At 66.1% G+C, this 18,552-nt stretch overlaps 2 protein-coding genes across 3 annotated transcripts; both read left to right on the top strand.

Moving 5' to 3' along the window:
• Positions 1–690: 690 nt before the first annotated feature.
• Positions 691–12,540, top strand: LOC135192579 (SLAM family member 9-like). 2 transcript variants are annotated; one of them, XM_064175822.1, is made up of 8 exons: positions 700–1,175; positions 6,433–6,774; positions 7,684–7,977; positions 9,319–9,438; positions 9,562–9,653; positions 10,373–10,500; positions 11,226–11,972; positions 12,114–12,540. In XM_064175822.1, exons 1-6 carry the CDS (start codon positions 1,091–1,093, stop codon positions 10,490–10,492), a joined length of 1,053 nt encoding a protein of 350 aa, XP_064031892.1. In that variant the 5' UTR covers positions 700–1,090; the 3' UTR covers positions 10,493–10,500; positions 11,226–11,972; positions 12,114–12,540. The 2 variants fall into 2 exon arrangements, with proteins under 2 accessions (XP_064031893.1, XP_064031892.1); XM_064175823.1 differs by lacking the exons at positions 11,226–11,972; positions 12,114–12,540 and having other exon boundaries at positions 691–1,175; positions 9,562–9,642; positions 10,373–10,494.
• A 1,430-nt stretch (positions 12,541–13,970) lies between these two features.
• On the top strand, positions 13,971–18,464 carry LOC135192583 (SLAM family member 8-like). The gene is made up of 7 exons (XM_064175829.1): positions 13,971–14,049; positions 15,832–16,179; positions 16,441–16,713; positions 16,795–16,914; positions 17,004–17,077; positions 18,054–18,124; positions 18,221–18,464. Exons 1-6 carry the CDS (start codon positions 14,001–14,003, stop codon positions 18,108–18,110), a joined length of 921 nt encoding a protein of 306 aa, XP_064031899.1. The 5' UTR covers positions 13,971–14,000; the 3' UTR covers positions 18,111–18,124; positions 18,221–18,464.
• The last annotated feature ends 88 nt before the right edge of the window (positions 18,465–18,552 follow it).

Raw genomic sequence — 18,552 nt, 5'->3', positions numbered from 1 at the left:
CTTTGCCCTTTGTGCCCAGAGAGGCTGTGGAGCCTCCTTGTGTGCAGAGCTGCCAAGCCCTGCCCTGGGCACTGTGCCCCCTGGGCAAGCTGCTGGGGGTGCCCTGCTGGGGGGCAGGGGTTGGGGGTGCAGGAGATGCCCTCCAGAGCTCCTTTCCCACTCCTCCATGCTGGAATTCTGTCTCCCAAGACCTTAAAGGTCTCTTCCCACCCCCCCAGCTGCAGGTTCTGTGCCAGCCTCTGGGCACCAGGTCAGGATTGGAGTTTTGGGACTCTTCCTGGGAAGATTCCTTCCCCCCCCCCAGCCCCCACAGCTCCTTGGCGCTTCCAAATCCTTTGCTGGGATGGTTCAGGGCTGGGAGTGGGGTGCGGGGTGGGGATGCTGCGCCCATCGCCCCCCCCAAGTGAGGAGAGGTAGAGTGAGGGCCCTCAGGGTTGCTTTGGCATCACCACCAGACCCTGCCAGAGCCTCTCCTCCCCTCTGTGTGTGTCCCCAGAGCCCCCCAAGCCTCACATCTGCCTGGGGACTTCTCCTCCCGCGCTGCTTTCTGCGCCATAGGGTGTCGAGCACCCCCCCCCCCCCGCCCCCCAAAACCCCCTCCCGGGGAGCACATCCCACCCCCATCCCCCCTCCCCAGGCTCCTGGGGGCGTTCCCAGGCTGCTCTCACTGCCTGAGCATCCCCAGGGGATGCAGTTTGGGTTTCTTCGAGCTCTGGGGCAGCCCCGAGCTGAGCATCCCCGGAACCAGCCGGAGCCTGGCCAGGGCTGTGCCAGCCTTAATCCGGGCACCGCAGCGAGCTGACGGAGGCTGCCGCAGGGTCGGGGGTCAGCCCCGGCCCCTGCCGTGCGGCTCTGAGCATCGGCTCGGGGCGCTGCGTGGGTCTCTTCCACTCGATCCTTCCAAGGGTCCACTCGATCCTTGCCGGTTCGCTCCCGCAGGAGCCGCTTCGGAGCGCGGCGATGCTTTGCTCTTCCTCCCGCTCGCAGCCGGAGGAAGCTTTCGCTCCTCCTCCTCCTCCTCCTCCTCCTCTCTCCTGCCGCTGACTCTGCCCACTGGAGCCGCACCGAGAGCCGAGCAAGGGGGAGAGGAATGGAGGGGCCCTGGAGCCGGAGCGGAGCTCTGCTGCCCTGCCCGCTCCTGCTGCTGCTGCTGCTGGCCCTGGGCTCGGCGCCAGGTGAGTCCGCGGGCGGCTGGCACTGGGGCTGGGGTGGCAGCGGGGCGGGCTGCGGGCAGCGACGGCAGTGCCCCCCCCCCCCCACCACCACCACATCCTGGCATCTCCGCGCTGCTTCAGGGCACTCCTCGCTGCTCGCTCCGATGCCCCAAGTGCCAGCTGGGGGAGATGCCTTCTGGAAGCCTTCGGTCGGAGCCTTCAGCGAAGGGTTTCGTAACCAGGCGGCAGCCGAAGGGCTGCGGGCAGCCCCCACCCCCTTCCCCCCCCGTTCCTCCTTTCCCCACTCCCACCCTTTCCCCGAGGCTCTCCCACCCTTAACCTGGCTTCTGTCACCCCCCTCAAGGGAGCCTTTTAAACCCCTTCCCCTCTATGCCAACCACCCCCCACCCTCCCGCTCACCCCCCCCCCCCCCCCCCCCCCCCGGGGCTGTGCCAGCTCCGCCTGGCAAACAGCTCCTTACGTAAAGCAGAGGGTGAGGAATCCCCTTAATTCCCGCTGCTAATCCTGGCCTCGTAATTCCCGCAAAACCTCCCCGATTCCTCCCGAAAGCATCTCCCGCTGCAGGCAGATTAGCGAGAGGATGATTAATGATTAATGATTAATTAGCCTCCGCCAGCGGGATGGGCTGCGGGCAGCTAACGGGCGAGAGGAGGAGGCTGGCACCAGGTGCCAGCTCTGCCACGCTGCTGCTGCTGCTGCTGGCATATCTGCCCCAGCTCCACGGCAAAGCGGTTCCTAACGCTGCTTCCCAGCTCCTTTCCCTGCAGGAAAATCCTTGGATGTTGGAGCTCAGAGGGATTTGGGGCGAGGGGAGGGGGAAGAGGGAGGGAAAACTTGGAGCTGGGAAGCGAATCCTGTGGCTTTCGGGGCTGGGAGCATCCCAGGGATGGATGCATGGAAGGGCAAACGTCTCCATCGCCGTCCTGCGCTCAGGGATGAGCAGATCCCGGGGTTCCCGGAATCCCAGGATAAACAGGATGGGCTGGGAGGGTGCCAGGGAGCAGAGGCAGCTGCTCCCGGCCGTCGTTTCCTGCGGCCCCTCGGGACTGTGGCGCAGGGAAGGCAGCTGGGGGAGACCCTCCTGGCCCGCAGAGGCACCGGGAAAAGCAGCGGGGAGGGAGGCAGCAGGGTGGGAGGCTCAGCACCTTCCCTGCGGGATCAGCATTCTCCCTGGGGGATCAGCATCCTCCCTGCGGGATCAGCATCCTCCCTGCGGGATCAGCATCCTCCCTGCGGGATCAGCACCTTCCCTGCGGGATCAGCACCTTCCCTGCGGGATCAGCATCCTCCCTCCGTCCTCCGCACCTTCCCTCTGTCCTCAGCACCTTCCCTCTGTCCTCAGCACCTTCCCTCTGTCCTCAGCACCTTCCCTCTGTCCTCAGTACCTTCCCTCCGTCCTCAGCACCTTCCCTCTGTCCTCAGCACCTTTCCTCTGTCCTCAGCACCTTTCCTCCGTCCTCAGCACCTTCCCTCCGTCCTCAGCACCTTTCCTATGTCCTCAGCACCTTTCCTCCGTCCTCAGCACCTTTCCTATGTCCTCAGTACCTTTCCTATGTCCTCAGTACCTTTCCTATGTCCTCAGCACCCTGCCTGCGGGCTCAGCATCGGTGCCCACTTGCAGGGGCAGCTCCCTGGGGACCCAGAAACTTTTGCACCATGCAAAGATGTGTTGGAAATTTGGCTTGGATCTAGGATCGGGCTGGGAGAGTGGGAATGGAGGCTGGGAGAAGGGTCAGGATTAAGACTGAGCTGGGAGAGTGGGAATGGAGGCTGGGAGAAGAGTCAGGATTAAGACTGAGCTGGGAGAGTGGGAATGGAGGCTGGGAGAAGGGTCAGGATTCAGACTGAGCTGGGAGAATGGGAATGGAGGCTGGGAGAAGGGTCAGGATTAAGACTGAGCTGGGAGAATGGGAATGGAGGCTGGGAGAAGGGTCAGGATTAAGACTGGGTTGGAAGATGAGGAATGGAGCCTGGGATAAACAGGCTCAGATCCACAGAAATCTCTATCAGCTTGGAGCACCTCTCCTGCATCCAAGGAAAGAGGCTGCTGGGCACAGGTAGGAAGCAAACCCTCAGCTCTCAGGGTTTCATCTGCTCTGATCTCGGGGGGCAGCTGCTGCTGCCTCCCACGGCAGGGAGAGGAGGGGGATTTGGGGGAGGGAGTGCAGAACTCCTCCTCCATCCTGGGAATCCATCCCAGGCAGGATGGGGGGAGAGGAGGGGAGGGGGAATTGGAGTGGTGCAGGACCCCTACTCTATCCTGGGAATCCACTCCAGGCAGGGAGGGAGGAGAGAAGGGGAGGAGATGAGGATTTAGAGGGGTGCAGGATCCCTCATCCATCCTAGGAGTCCATCCCAGGTAGGATGGGAAGAGGGGAGAGGAGAGGAGAGGAGAGGAGAGGAGAGGAGAGGAGAGGAGAGGAGAGGAGAGGAGAGGAGAGGAGAGGAGAGGAGAGGAGAGGAGAGGAGAGGAGAGGAGAGGGAGAGGAGAGGGAGAGGAGAGGAGAGGAGAGGAGAGGAGAGGAGAGGAGAGGAGAGGAGAGGAGAGGAGAGGAGAGGAGAGGAGAGGAGAGGAGAGGAGAGGAGAGGAGAGGAGAGGAGAGGAGAGGAGAGGAGAGGAGAGGAGAGGAGAGGAGAGGAGAGGAGAGGAGAGGAGAGGAGAGGAGAGGAGAGGAGAGGATCTGGAGAGGGTGATGGTGTTCAGGACCCTTCCACCATCCTGGGAATCCATCCCGGGCAGGATGAGGCCAAAGCTGCTTGCCCCAAGTTCTCCACGCTGCTGTTTGGCCAATGCCAATCCCGGCGTGGGACCAGGATTTGGGGGGTAGGGGGAAAAGGTGGCAGAGGGACATGCTGGGAGGGGAGGAGGAGCCGCGGGGGTGGGCAGAAGGAGACAGCTTGGAGGTAGGTGGGAGCTGGCAGGACCGAGGGAGGAGAAGAAGGAGGAGGAGGAGGAGGGAGGCGGTGCCGAGCAGCTCCCTCTCCGTGGCGTGATTCTTTGCAGGGAGCTGCTGCCTGCTGCCGTGGAAGGAAGGAAGGAAAAAAACCCAACCCAGAACACCAAAACAGAACAATAATTCCCCAAAACCTCAGCCCCAGCCCTTGGAGGCTCCGCTGGGAAGAGCTGGAACCCGGCAGGGCTGCAGGCAAAGCAGCTCCGACCCCTGCAGGGATCCTTTGGGCTGCAGAAAGACCTCTCCAAAAGTCCAGCCCAGACCAACCTGCAGCCCCCAACCACTGCCAAGCCGCCCCCCCCGCCCCCCACCCGCACCTCCAGTGCCACTGTGCTCAGCACCTCCAGGGATGAGGACTCCTCCAGCAGCCTGGATCCAGCAGCTCAGCTCCGTGCCTGCAGCATCGCTGCTGTCTGGGACCCCCCCCCCCCCCAGGCCACGGGGCTGGCAGCCTCCTGCTGCCTCCAGGGGTCACAGATCACAGATGTCAGGGGTTGGAAAGGACCCAAGGAGCTCGTCCAAGCCCTGCCAGAGCAGGGCCACCCAGGCTGGCTCAGGGCACACAGGAACACATCCAGACAGGCCTGGAAAGGCTCCAGGGAAGGAGACTCCACAGCCTCTCTGTGCCAGGGCTCTGGAACCCATCCAGGAAAGAAGTTCCCCCTGGTGTGGAGCTGCAACCTCCTGAGCTGCAGCTTCCATCCACTGCTGCTTGTGCTGAGCTGCAGCTTCCATCCACTGCTCCCTGTGCTGAGCTGCAGCTTCCATCCACTGCTCCCTGTGCTGAGCTGCAGCTTCCATCCACTGCTGCTTGTGCTGAGCTGCAGCTTCCATCCACTGCTCCCTGTGCTGAGCTGCAGCTTCCATCCACTGCTCCTTGTCCTACCCCAGGGAGCAGTGAGCAGAGCCTCTCCCCCCCCTCCTGACCCCCACCCTCAGATAGTTATAGACACTGATTCGATCCCCTCTCAGTCTTCTCCTCTCCAATCTAAGCAGCCCCAGTCCCCTCAGCCTCTCCTCACCAGGCAGTGCTCCAGTCCCCTCCTCATCCTCACAGCCTTCCCTTGGACTCTCTCCAGCAGTTCCTGTCCCTCTTCAACTGGGCAGCCCCAAACTGAAGGCAGAGCTCAAGAGGAGCTCTCAGCAGGGCAGAGCAGAGGGGCAGGAGAACCTCCCTGGGCACACTCACACAGAGTCCTCCCTTGACCCTTCTCCAGCATCTCCCTGCCCCTCTCCAACTGGGATCCCCTCACTGGGGACCAAGGCTGACAGAGGAGAGGAGTGGGCAAGGTGGAGAAGTCCCCAACGTGTCCCCCCGACCCTGCTCCATCAGGCACCGAGTCGGTGCCAAGCCCCACCCAGGACCCTCAGCCAGCACTGCAGAGGCTGCAACCTGACCCCGCAGCGCCAAGGAGCTGGCAGGGGAGCGGCCAACATCGCCCACCCCAGCCCCAGCCCCAGCCCCGACCCTCGCTGGCCTTAACCCATTGTCGATCTTTCGTAGGCGTCTTGCCCGAGGGCCGTTTTAAGGCAGACAGTGAGGTCCTGCTGCCTGGGAATTCCTCCCAGAGCCTCTTGGAACGCTGTACTGGTGAGACTGGGAACCTTCGGACGGCAGAGGGGGTCCTCTCCCAGCGCCTTCCAACCTCACATCCGAACCCAGTAGCTGCTTTGAGCCTTCTTCCGAGGGGTGGATATTGGGGGGTGGGGGCGTGGGGGGTTGTTTATGGAGCCAAGCAGTTATCCGAGCCCCTGGAATCCTTCTTCCTTCCCTGCTGGACCAGCTCCGTTAGGATGTGGCGCCGGGATGGGGACGTCTCGGTCCCCACGCCTGGAGGAGACATCAGAGATGCTGCTGCTGCTTCCCCCTTCCAGACGGATCCTTGCCCTGAGGGTCCTTCCGTTCCTGTCTTCTCCTCCGCTCCTTGCTCTTCCCACCTCGTTCCTGCTCTTCCCATCCTGTTCCTGCTCTCCCCATCCCATTCCTGCTCTTCCCATCCCGTTCCTGCTGTCCCCATCCCATTCCTGCTCTTCCCATCCCGTTCCTGCTCTTCCCACCTCGTTCCTGTTCTTCCCATCCTGTTCCTGCTGTCCCCATCCCGTTCCTGCTGTCCCCATCCTGTTCCTGCTGTCCCCATCTGGTTCCTGCTGTCTCCATCCCGTTCCTGCTCTTCCCATCCCATTCCTGCTCTTCCCATCCCATTCCTGCTCTTCCCATCCCGTTCCTGCTGTCCCCACCTCGCCCCCCGCCCTCTCCAGGCTCTCGCTGACCTTCTCCCCCTCCTCCCTACCTTCATCCCCAGAGCTTCTCTTCGGCCAAGCTCGGGCTCAGCCCCAGCAGGTCAACGGCATCCTGGGGGGCTCTGCGCTGCTCTCCCCTCTGCTGCCCCCCAACAAGACGGTGAAGGAGATCGAGTGGAGCTTCTCGGCCGGCGCCGGAGCCACCATTCAGGTGGCAGAGTTCGGCCCCAGCGGCTTCGAGCGGCCTGACCCCAGGGACAGGTTCAAGGAGAGGCTGGAGATGCTCAGCAACATGACGCTGAGGATCCGGAGCCTGGAGAGAGGAGACTCAGGGGTCTACGGCGCCAGGATCAAGCTGCAGCCGGCGCTGGTGGAGGATCAATCCTTCAACCTCACTGTCTACGGTGAGCAGCTGCGCGGCAGGGGCTGGGCACAGCCGGCAAGGCTCAGGGGTGGGCACCAGAGCCCTGGAGCCGTGGGGAAACTGAGGCACGGAGCGGTCCTGGGCTTCATCAGTGGTGCAGAGCCTCAAGAGTGGGCACCAAATCCACTCGGGGTGGGGAAACTGAGGCATGGAGCCATGCTTGGGGTTCACCAATGGCACAGAGCCCCAAGAGTGGGCACCAAACCCTATTTCAAGCAGGGAAACTGAGACACAGCTCAATGTGGAGGTCTAGCAGGGCACTTAGAAAGCTCTGAGTGTGGGCACTGAGCCCATTCCAGGTGGGGAAACTGAGGCATGGAGCCATGCTTGGGGTCCACCAATGGCACAGAGCCCCAAGAGTGGGCACCAAACCCCATTTTGAGTGGGGAAACTGAGGCATGGAGCCATGCTTGGGGTTCACCAATGGCACAGAGCCCCAAGAGTGGGCACCAAACCCCATTTTGAGTGGGGAAACTGAGGCATGGAGCCATGCTTGGGGTTCACCATTGGAGCAAAGCCCCGAGAGTGGGCACCAAATCCACTCCAGGTGGGGAAACTGAGGCACAGAGCAATGCTGGGCTTCATCAGTGGTGCAGAGCCTCAAGAGTGGGCACCAAACTCCACTCCGGGTGGGCACACTGAGGCAGGGATCCATGCCAGGCTTCGCCAGGGCAAGCTTTGACCTCAGCCTTCACCTCTCATCTCCTTAAGCCCTTCAGAAGGTCAATTCCTGCCTCCTCCAGGTCCGTTCCCCCCATGAGGACCGAGGCCGACGGTGGAGGGAGGGGGAGGGGGGGTGGGAGTGGGTTGGGCAGAGCGGAGAAAGTCCCCGACGTGAGTGTGCCCCCCCTCACCCCCACCCCCACCCCCCTAACTCCCTCGGTGACAGAGTCGGTGCCAAGCCCCCGGACCCGCAGCCAGCTGCTGGCCAGCACCGTGGAGTGGTGCAACCTGACCCTGCAGTGCCAAGGCGCTGGCAAAGGAGCAGTCAACGTCACCTGGCAGAGGGACAGCGCCGCCCGCGGGCTGCCCACCGACCGCCACCAGCTGTCCCCGGACGGCACCACCCTGAGGGTGGCTCTGCCCCCCGCGGCCGCCAACGTCACCTACGCCTGCACCGTCAGCAACCCTGCGGACCAGAAGGTTGTGCTCTTCGACCTGCAGAGCATCTGCCAGGGCGGAGGTGAGAGCCCCCCCGGGGGGTGGGACCCTCATAGGGGGGCTGAGAGCCTCCCCGGGGGGCTAAGACCCTCCCCAAGGGGGTGAGACCCTCATAGGGGGGCTGAGAGCCTCCCCGGGGGGGTGGGACCCTCATAGGGGGGCTGAGAGCCTCATAGGGGGGCTGACAGCCTCCCCGGGGAGCTGAGACCCTTATAGGGGGGCTGAGAGCCTCATAGGGGGGCTGAGAGCCTCCCCGGGGGGCTGAGACCCTCATAGGGGGGCTGAGAGCCTCCCCACGGGGCTGAGACCCTCCCCGAGGGGGTGAGACCCTCATAGGGGGGCTGAGAGCCTCCCCGGGGAGCTGAGACCCTCATAGAGGGGCTGAGACCCTCCCCGGGGGGCTGAGAGCCTCCCCACGGGGCTGAGACCCTCCCCGAGGGGGTGAGACCCTCATAGGGGGGCTGAGAGCCTCCCCGGGGGGCTGAGAGCCTCTCCATGGAGCTGAGATCCTTCCCATGGGGGTCTGAGACCCCCTCCATGGAGGTGAGACCCTCTACGGGGGGCTGAGACCCTCTCCGTGTGGCCGAGAGCCTCTCCACGGAGGTGAGACCTTCCCCGTGGGGTTGAGACCCTCTCTGTGGGGCTGAGGTGCTCAGAGGTGACCCTGACTTTTGGGGCGACCCTCACCTTGGGGACCCTCAGAAGTCACCTTCAGCCCAGGGCTGACACTCACTTTGGGGACCCTTGGGGACCCTCCTGGTGGGGACCTTCAGCAGTGACCCTCACGTTGAGGACTCTCCCCCCCAGAGCTGACCCTCACCATGGGGACCCTCACCCCAGGAGTGGCCCTCACCTTAGGGACCCTCCTGATGGGGACCTTCAGCAGTGACCCTCACCGTGGGGACCCTCAGAGCTGACGTTCACCTTGGGGACCCTCACCCTAGCAGTGACCCTCACCTTGGGGACCCTCAGAGCTGATCCTCACCGTGGGGACCCTCATGATGGGGACCTTCATCAGTGACCTTCCCCTTGGGGACCCTCAGAGCTGACCCTCAACCCTGGGGACCCTCACCCCAGCAGTGACCCTCACCTTGGGGACCCTCAGAGCTGATCCTCAGCCCTGGGGACCCTCACCCCAGCAGTGACCTTCCTCATGGGGACCCTCAGAGCTGATCCTCACCGTGGGGACCCTCACCCCAGCAGTGACCCTCACCGTGGGGCCCCTCGGAGCTGCCCCTCCCCCCGAGCACGCTCAAGGTTCCAGCTGCCTCGGCACGGGGTGGGGGCGCTGAAGCCCTGGCGGGGGGGGGGGTGGGGGTGGGCAGCCTGTGTGGGTGCTCAGTGCCACTCCGTGCCCTGCCAGGGGGGCAATCCTCCTTCTCCAAGTCGGGGTACATCGTCCTGACCCTCATCCTGGTGGCTGTCAGCCTGGGGGGGGCCTTCTGGTGCTGGAGGATGAACAGCGAGAAAGCAGCAGACCCAGGTAAGAGGAGACCCCCCCCGACCCCTGACCCTCCCCCCCCCACCCCGGCACGGCTTGGAGGGGGTCGACTTTTGGGGCCGCCAGGGTGCCCCCCTTGCCCGCTGACACTCAGCTGCCCCCCAGCTGCCACCCCCACGGTGCCCGCCGAGGAGAGCCCCTCGGACCCGCAGTACGCAGAGATCGTGCGCAGGAGCCCCCCGGAAGGTAATGACCAGGTGAGGCCCCCGGGGGGCGCTCTGCCAGGGGGCACCGGGCGGGCCGGGAGGGAGCCTGGGCACAGCTCGGCGGGGGGCAAGGGGTGGTCGTGGCAGGGTGCCCGCTGAGCTGGGCGGGGGGGTGGAGCGGTCCTGGGCACACTGGGGGGTCCTGGGCACGCTGGAGGGTCCTGGGCACGCTGGAGGGTCCTGGGCATGCTGGGATGGTCCTGGGCACGCTGGGAAGGTCCTGGGCACGCTGGAGGGTCCTGGGCACACTGGAGGGTCCTGGGCACGCTGGAGGGTCCTGGGCACACTGGAGGGTCCTGGGCACGCTGGAGGGTCCTGGGCACACTGGAGGGTCCTGGGCACGCTGGGATGGTCCTGGGCACGCTGGGGGGTCCTGGGCACATTGGGGGGTCCTGGGCATGCTGGGGGGTCCTGGGCACACTGGAGGGTGCTGGGCATGCTGGGATGGTCCTGGGCACGCTGGAGGGTCCTGGGCACGCTGGGAAGGCCTCGGCCAGGCTGGCAGCTCCTGCCCACGCTGCTCCCCCCCTGCCCCACGCCGTGGTCCCATCCCCGCAGGACCTCCTCCCCCTCCCCCCCACGGCCGCGGGTGCAGTTCGGGCTCGGCGCTGGTGCTGAGCCCCTCCCGCGGGGGCCTGGCTGCAGAGGGGGCAGGGGCACCTCGGAGCCCCTCCCCAGCTGCCCTCTGCCCCCCCCCGTCTGTGCCGCAGGGCCAGGGGCACCCCGAGAATAGCCAAGGGCAGAGCTGCCCCGAGAAGGCTCCGCAGGGCACCGCTGCCCACGAGCAGGGCAGCAGAGCCCCCGAGGACACCGCCGAGGAGGTGACATAGGAGCGCAGGTGGGCACCGAGCCCCGGGAGTGGGCACCGAGCCCCGGGAGTGGGCACCCAGCCCCGGGCACGGGTGGGGAAACTGAGGCACGGAGCTGTGCTGGGGTTACTCAGGCAGCTGTAGGTGCCAGGGCTGGGGTCTGGCACACGGAGCCCACCCCGGGCTGAGTGGGAACTGAGGAGGGGTACGGAGGGGAGGCTGAGGGAGGGTATGAAGAGGGGCACTGGGGGGGCACTGAGCACAGGTCTGGGGGGGCACTGGGGGGGCCCTGAGCGCAGGTCTGGGGGGCACTGGGGGGGCAGTGAGTGGAGTCTCGGGGGGGGCCCTGGGGGGGCACTGAGCGCAGGTCTGGGGGGCACTGGGGGGGCACTGAGCACAGGTCTGGGGGGCACTGGGGGGGCACTGAGCGCAGGTCTGGGGGGGCACTGGGGGGGCACTGAGCGCAGGTCTGGGGGGCACTGGGGGGGGCACTGAGCGCAGGTCTGGGGGGGCACTGGGGGGGCACTGAGCGCAGGTCTGGGGGGCACTGGGGGGGCACTGAGCGCAGGTCTGGGGGGCACTGGGGGGGCACTGAGTGGAGTCTGGGGGGGCACTGGGGGGGGCACTGAGCGCAGGTCTGGGGGGCACTGGGGGGGCACTGAGCGCAGGTCTGGGGGGGCCCTGGGGGGGCACTGAGTGGAGTCTGGGGGGGCACTGGGGGGGCACTGAGCAGGTCTCCTCCTGTCCCCCGCAGGCTCCAGGCCAGCTCCGGGAAGGGCTCTGCAGTTGTGTGCCAAATCCAAGCCCCTCCCGCCCCCGGCCCCGGGCACGGGTGGCACCATCCTGGGGGGCGGGGGGGGGCGGACGGACAGGAGGACGGACGGACGCTTCCTCCCCCCCCCCTTACTTCATCCTCCTCCTCCTCCTCCTCTCCCAACCTTTGCTCTCTCTCACATCTCCTCCCCGATGCCCTCCGAGGGCAGCAGGATCCTGGCGGTGCCCAAGCTGGGGGGGGGGAGGGGGCACCTTCTGTGGCACCTGGGATGGGTGGGGGGCACCTCCCATGGCCAAGCTCGGCTGGGGCTGGGGGCACCGGGGGTGGCTGGGGGCACGTCCTGGTGCCAGCTCTGGCATGGTGCTGCGGGGCCAGGGGAGGACTCTGCCCCCCCGCCCCCACCCCCAGCTCCTCCCCAGCCTCCAGCTCCTCATGCCAGGACCCTCGGGGGGGATGCCCACACGGGGTGGAGCTGCCCCCCCCCCCCCCCCCCCCCCCCCCGGCTTCACCACTGCCACAAAGATGCCAGGAGGAGGACACCAGTGGGACCCCCCCCCCGGCCCCATCCCACTGGAGTGGATGCAGATGGCATCACCATGGACATGGAAGGGCACAGAAGGGACCAGCCCCAGGTGGCATCACCATGGGCATGGAGTGGCACAGAAGGGACCAGCCCCAGGTGGCATCACCATGGGCATGGAGGGGCACAGAAGGGACCAGCCCCAGGTGGCATCACCATGGGCATGGAGGGGCACAGAAGGGACCAGCCCCAGGTGGCATCTCCTGGGCCATGGAGAGGCACAGAAGGGACCAGCCCCAGGTGGCATCTCCTGGACCACAGAGGGACACAGAAGGGACCAGCCCCAGGTGGCATCACCGTGGGCATGGAGGAACCAGCCCCAGGTGGCATCTCCTGGACCACAGAGGGACACAAAAGGGACCAGCTCCAGGTGGCATCACCATGGGCATGGAGAGGCACAGAAGGGATCAACCCCAGGTGGCATCTCCTGGACCACAGAGGGACACAGAAGGGACCAAACCCACCCCCCCGGTGGCACCTCCATGCCCACAGGTGGCACCGTTGCCCACACAGACCTGCCAAGCTGACCCCTCCCCCCCTGCCAGCCCTGCCATAGCTGTCCCTGCCTGTCACAGCCGCCGTGGCCGGGGGGGGTCTCACTGCCTGCGTGCCCACAGTGCCCACAGTGCCCACAGTGCCCACTGCCACGGGGCCCTCGCGTGGCCTCCCCCCCCCTGCCCCTGTCAACAGCAAATAAATGTTGGTGAGATCACAGTGGGGACCTGCTGCGGGACTGGCACCCCCCTGGCACCTCCGGGGCACCCCTGGGCACCCCATGGACACAGCTGGGCACCCCTGGACACCTCTGAGCATTGCGTGGCACACCTGAGGCATACTTGGGCACCTCTGGGGCACCCCTGGGCACCCCATGGACACAGCTGGGCACCCCTGGGCACCTCTGGGGAACACCTGGGCACCTCTGAGCACCCTATGGACATCCCTGGGGTACCTCTGGGCACACTTGGGCACCTGTGGGCACCACGGGGCACACCTGAGGCACACCTGGGCACCTCTGAGTGCTGGGCACAGATCTGAGGTGCTGGGCATAGAACAGCTCTGGTGCTGGGCACAGATCTGAGGTGCTGGGCACAGAACAGCTCTGAGTGCTGGGCACAGATCTCAGGTGCTGGGCACAGAACAGCTCTGGTGCTGGGCACAGGCAGAGAGCAGCTCCGGCGCTGGGCACAGGCGCAGCTCGGGCACTAGGGCTGGCACGCCCTGGCATCTGGATGCCCAAGCAACGCTCCCAAGCTGCCAAGGAGTCTCCTCCCTTTGATTTGAAGCCTCGGGGCGGGGGGGAGCAGCCCCCCCCCCCGGACCCAGCTTGGCACACCCAGGGGGGCACAAGGACCTGTGCCCGCCCCCGCGGGGTGCTGGGCACCATGTGGGCACCGCTCAGCTGCTGCTGTTGACTCAAGAGCTGGCAGCAGCTGGCAGGGTCCTGCCCCTCCCTGCCTTATTGCCCCTGGGCAGAGCAATCAGCTTGGGGCGCCGCAGGGAGCAGCCTGGGGGGTGGGCACCAGCCGGGGGGGGGGTGGCGACCACCTTAGGGGGGGTTAGGGACCTGCCTGGGGGGGTTGGGACCGACCTGGAGGGGTTGGGGACCACCTTGGGGGCATTGGGGACCAGCCTGGGGGGGGTTGGGATCAGCCTGGGGGGGTTGGGGACCACCTTGGGGGCATTGGGGACCAGCCTGGGGGGGTTGGGACCAGCCTGGGGGGGTTGGGGACCAGCCTGGGGGGGTTGGGACCAGCCTGGGGGCATTGGGGACCAGCCTGGGGGGGTTGGGGACCACCTTGGGGGCTTTGGGGACCACCCCAGGGTCTTTAAGGCCACCAAGGACCCCCCCAGGGACCTTAGGGACCTGCCCAGGAGCTGCCAGCAGCACCCTGGGGGGGGTCGGAGGAGCAGCCGAGGGGCTCTGAGGACCACCCCCCCCCTTACCCCCCCGCCCGTGGCGCAGCAGGAGGGTCCCGGCCAGCAGCCCCTGCCAGCTGTGCCAGCCTGCGCTCGGTGCCAGCCCCTGGCTGCTGTCCCCTCCTGTCGCCACTCCCCGCGTGGGTCCTGCACCATTTGCATCTTCACTTCCCACCCCCCCCCCCCTCCCCCCCTGCCCCGGGGCCACGTCGAAGCCGAGCGGAGGGCACGGAGCTGGCAGCGCTGGCACCGAGCCGATGCCACCCACCCCCCCCGGGCTCCTGCTGCTGGCGCTGGTGGTCGCAGGTAGGCGCAAAGGGGGGGCAGAGGCTGTGCCAGGCGGTGCCAGGGCGCACCCCCCCCCCCCGGCCCCCCCGCCCGCGGCGCGGAGCAGACCTTGGCAGGGGCAAATCTGGGTCCAGCTGAGGGAAAGGAGCCCCCAGGACCCCCCCGCGGCACGGGGTGGGGGGGGTTGGGTGGGCACTGCTGGCTCCTGGCAGGGTGAATTGGGGGCACTGCCCAGGGGGAGATGCTGCTGAGCCTCGCCCCCCCCCCCCACCCCCCGCATGAAATCAATCCCCCCCGAGCTCTCTGGTGCCCAGGTGGGCACCCTGCAGCTGGCACCTGGGGGTGCTCCTTCTGCCCCAGGGGGTGCAGCAGGGAGGGTGCCCCAGAGGATGGTGAGGGAGGGGGCAGGGGGAGGGGGTGAGGTCCTCTGAGGCCAACCCAGCCCCCACCAGTGCCACCCAAGCAGGTGCCATGGCCACGCTTGGGCCCCTCCCGGGACGATGCCAACCCCCGGCGGGTGGCAGAGGGTGGGCAGGAGCCTGCTGCCAGCCTTGGGCAGGGGGCACCACGGAGGTGCCACTGCCTCCCCTCTGTGCCAGGCCTGGGGGGGGGGGCACCAGGGAAGCCTTTGGGAGACCACCAGGGGCCAAGCCTGACCTCACCCCCCCCCAGACCCTGGCACTCAGCCCTGGCACTCAGCCCTGGCACTCAGCCCTGGCACCACATCCCTGCAGCTCTGCACCCCCCTGCCCGCTCCGGGGTTGGCACCCAAGCATCGGTGCCAGCAACCCAGGCCGGTGGGACCCAGCCCCCGGCGTTGGGGGTGCTCCATGCCCGGGGGGGGGTGGGGGTGGGGACGTGCTGGCCGCCAGCTTCCTCTCGCCATCATCTTCCTCTTTGCAAACCAAAGCGGGGACAGAGGTCAGCGGCGGCTGTGGGGGTGCAGGGTGGGGGGAGGGGGGGGGCGCGGATGTGTCCCTGCGTGGGCAGCTCTGTGGCTGCTGGGGAAGGCAGGCAGGAGGCTGCGCCCCCCCCACCCCCACCCCGGACCCCCCCAAAGGTTCAGCTGCTCCACAGGACCCTTGGGGACATCGCAGTTGGGACCCCAAAAGTCAGCCCTGGGGTCCCACACAGCTCTGGCCTGAGGGTCCCTGTCCCTGCCAGGACCTGGGGGATGTTTCTGGGTGGTTTGACCCCAAACTGAACCCCAAACCCCAGCCCTGAGCTCCCTCCCAGCCCTGCCCAGGAGCCTTTGTCCCCCTGGGGGCATCTCCCAAGGTTTCAGCTCCAACCTGCCCTGGCTTGAGCTCCACTCAGCCCAGGAAACCTTCCTCCTCCTCCTCCTCCCTCTCCTCCTCCTCTCTCTCCTCTTCCTCCCTCTCCTCTCCCCTCTCCTCTCTCCTCTCTCCCCTCTCCTCTCTCGTCTCTCCTCTTCCTCCCTCTCCTCTTCCCCTCTCCTCTTTCCCCTCCCCTCTCCCCTCTCCCCTCTCCCCTCTCTCCTCTCTCGTCTCTCCTCTCTCGTCTCTCCTCTTCCTCCCTCTCCTCTTCCTCTCTCCTCTTTCCCCTCCCCTCTCCCCTCTCCTCTCTCCTCTCTCCTCCTCCAGCACCCAGTGCCTCCCTCTCTGCCCAGTGCCACACTTGGTGCCCACTGCCAGGGCAGTGCTGGGGGGGGGGGGGGGGGGGGTGCAGGCTGCAGTCAATCAGCCCAGGGTGGGCACCAGGAGCTGCTGGCACAGGTGGGCAGATGCCCAGAGGAGCCCTGGCTGAGGCTTCCCTCGGGGGGGGGTCTCCACCCTGCAGGTCCTGCCCTGCCCTGGCAGGGAGCTGCTGCCAAGCCTCAGGCAGTGGAAGGTGCCCTGGGGGGGTCTGTGCTGCTCTGCCCTCTCCTGCCCCCCAACAAGACAGTGAAGGCAGTGGAGTGGAGCTTCTCGGATGGTTCTGGTGCCAACATCCTGCTGGCAGAGCTTGGCCCGGGAGGCTTTCACCGTCCAGAGCCCCAGGACAGGTTCCAGGGCAGGCTGGAGCTGGTGGAGAGCCTGGCACTGAGGATCTGGGCACTGCAGAGGGGGGACACTGGCACCTACCAGGCTCGGGTCAAACTGGTGCCAGCCCTGCTGGAGGATCACAGCTTCCACCTCTCTGTCCGTGGTGAGTGCTGCAGGTTGGTGCTCAGCCCCCAGCTGGCACTGCCCAACCCTTCCCTGCCCCCGGTGCCAGGGGAGGGAAATTCCCGGTGGGGGAGCAGCTGCCAGCCTGAGCTGCTTCCTACCTTCCTGCTCCCTTTCACTGCCACCTGCTGCCCAGCTTGACCCTCCTCGAGGGCACCAGAGGTGCCCATCCCCCCCTCCTTGCCCCCCTCCTCCCAAGGTGGGTGGGATGCCCTGGTAGGGTTTGCTGTGTCTCACACAGGGCCAGTGCCAGTGCCAAGGATCCAGCACCAGCTGCTCTCCCTCACCACCCAAGGGTGCAACATCAGCCTCCGGTGCTGGGTGCCAGCTGACAGCGATGCCAAGGTCGCCTGGCAGCAGGGGGCACCGTGGGGACAGCTGGGTGAGGACAACCAGACTTTGCACCTGGCTGTGCCCAGCAGTGCCCTCGATGCCAGCTACACCTGCGTGGCCTGGAACTCCATCCAGCAGCAGAACATCTCTGCCCACCTGGGCAGCCTGTGCCAGCCCCTGGGTAAATACCACCCCCCCCCGGGCACCCAGTGCCACCAGGGCACCGAGGGCTTGGCACCCACTGTGGCTTGTCCCCCCATAGGGACAGGTGGCTGGTTCAGGTGGCATCTGTGCCTGGTGGTGCTGGGCCTGCTCCTGGGCACCCTGCTTGGCATCTTCTGCCTCTGGAGGAAGAAGATGAGGAAGAAAAGGCCCAGGGAAGGTGGGTACCGGACCAGGAGGTCTCTGTGCCCCCCTCCCCAGCCTGCTGGCACCCTTGGGCCCATCCTTGCCCCCTCTCTCTCTCTGTAGCCAGCATGGATGCCCCACAGGAGCTTTCTTATGCCTTGGTCCAGAGGGCAAACACCTCGGGGACAGCTGAGCTGGTGAGGGTGGGCACCAGGGGCAGATCTGGCTCCTGGCACATGGCACAGCGATGCCAGGGCTGGACTTTGCTGCCAGGCCATGGCATGGAGGTGCTGGAGCTGGATTTGATTCCTGCCAGTGCCAGGCTCTGGCCTCCAGCCCTGCCCTCCAGGTGCTGTGCCCAAAGGTCTCTCCATGCCTCCGGAATCCTCAACCCCATTCCCATCCCCACTCCCATTCCCCAGCCCCAATCTTCATCCCCACTCCTCACTCCCATTCCCAGCCCCATTCTCATTCCCATTCCCATCTCTATTCCCAGCCCAATTCCCATTCCCCAGCCCCATTTCCATCCTCATTTCTATCCCCAATCCCCATTCCCATCTCCATCCCCATTCCCATTCCCCAGCTCAGCCTCATTCCAAGCCACATCCTCAGTCCCATCCCCATTCTCATTCCCTATTCCTCATTCCACATTCCCCATCCTCAGTCCCATCCCCATTCCCCATTCCCTGTCCCCATTCCCCATCTCTATTCCCCATTCCCCATTCCCTATTCCCATTCCCATCCCCTATCTCCTATCCCCATTCCCATTCCCTATCCCCATTCCCATTCCCTATCCCCATTCCCATTCCCAAACCCCATTCCCATTCCCATTCCCTATCCCCATTCCCCATTCCCCATCCCCATTCCCATTCCCATCCCCTATCTCCTATCCCCATTCCCATTCCCAATCCCCATTCCCATTCCCATTCCCTATCCCCATTCCCATTCCCCATCCCCATCCCCACTCCCATCCCCTCCCCCTGGCAGCAGCTCCCAACCTCCCCCCAGGGCTCCTCAGGCTTTCAGAGCTGCTGCCAGAGGAGATCCCAGAAGCCACTCCCGAGCCCCCCTTGTGCCCACCCCCGGCCGGGCACTGCCCGTGCCCATCCCCCCCCTCCCCCCCCGGGTGCTGGTGGCTCAGGGTGGGCTCTGTCCCCACTTTCTGCCCCCCAGCCCCACTCCACCACCATCTACAGCCAGGTTCAGTCCCGTCCCATGGTGCTCACCTGACCCCCCCATGGCTGGTGAGTACCCCTGGGGGGGGGGGCAGACGTTGCCCCCATGGTGCCCCTCCCGTGGTGCCCCCACCCTGACTGTGCCCTCTCTGGCGCCCCCGGCAGGATGGGGACCACCGAGGCAAGAGGCAGGAGCAGCCTGGGGGCGATGGATGCTCAGCAGGGCCCTGCCCTGTGCCCTCCCTGCGCTATGGACCCCCAGGCTCCAGAGGCTCCTACAGGGCTCTGCAGGGGCCATAGGGTCCATAGGGTCCATAGGGTTCCATAGGCTCCTATAGGCTCCTGCAGGCTCCAGAGGCTCCTATAGGGCTCTGCAGGGGCCATAGGGTCCATGGGGTCCATAGGGTTCCATAGGCTCCTATAGGCTCCTGCAGGTTCCATAGGCTCCTATAGGGCTCTACAGGGTCCATAGGATCCATAAGGTTCCATAGGGTCCT

This window comes from Pogoniulus pusillus, chromosome 43 (genome assembly GCF_015220805.1).
Source record: "Pogoniulus pusillus isolate bPogPus1 chromosome 43, bPogPus1.pri, whole genome shotgun sequence".
Lineage (NCBI taxonomy): Eukaryota > Metazoa > Chordata > Aves > Piciformes > Lybiidae > Pogoniulus > Pogoniulus pusillus.
This window is presented reverse-complemented; position numbering and strand designations above follow the sequence as displayed.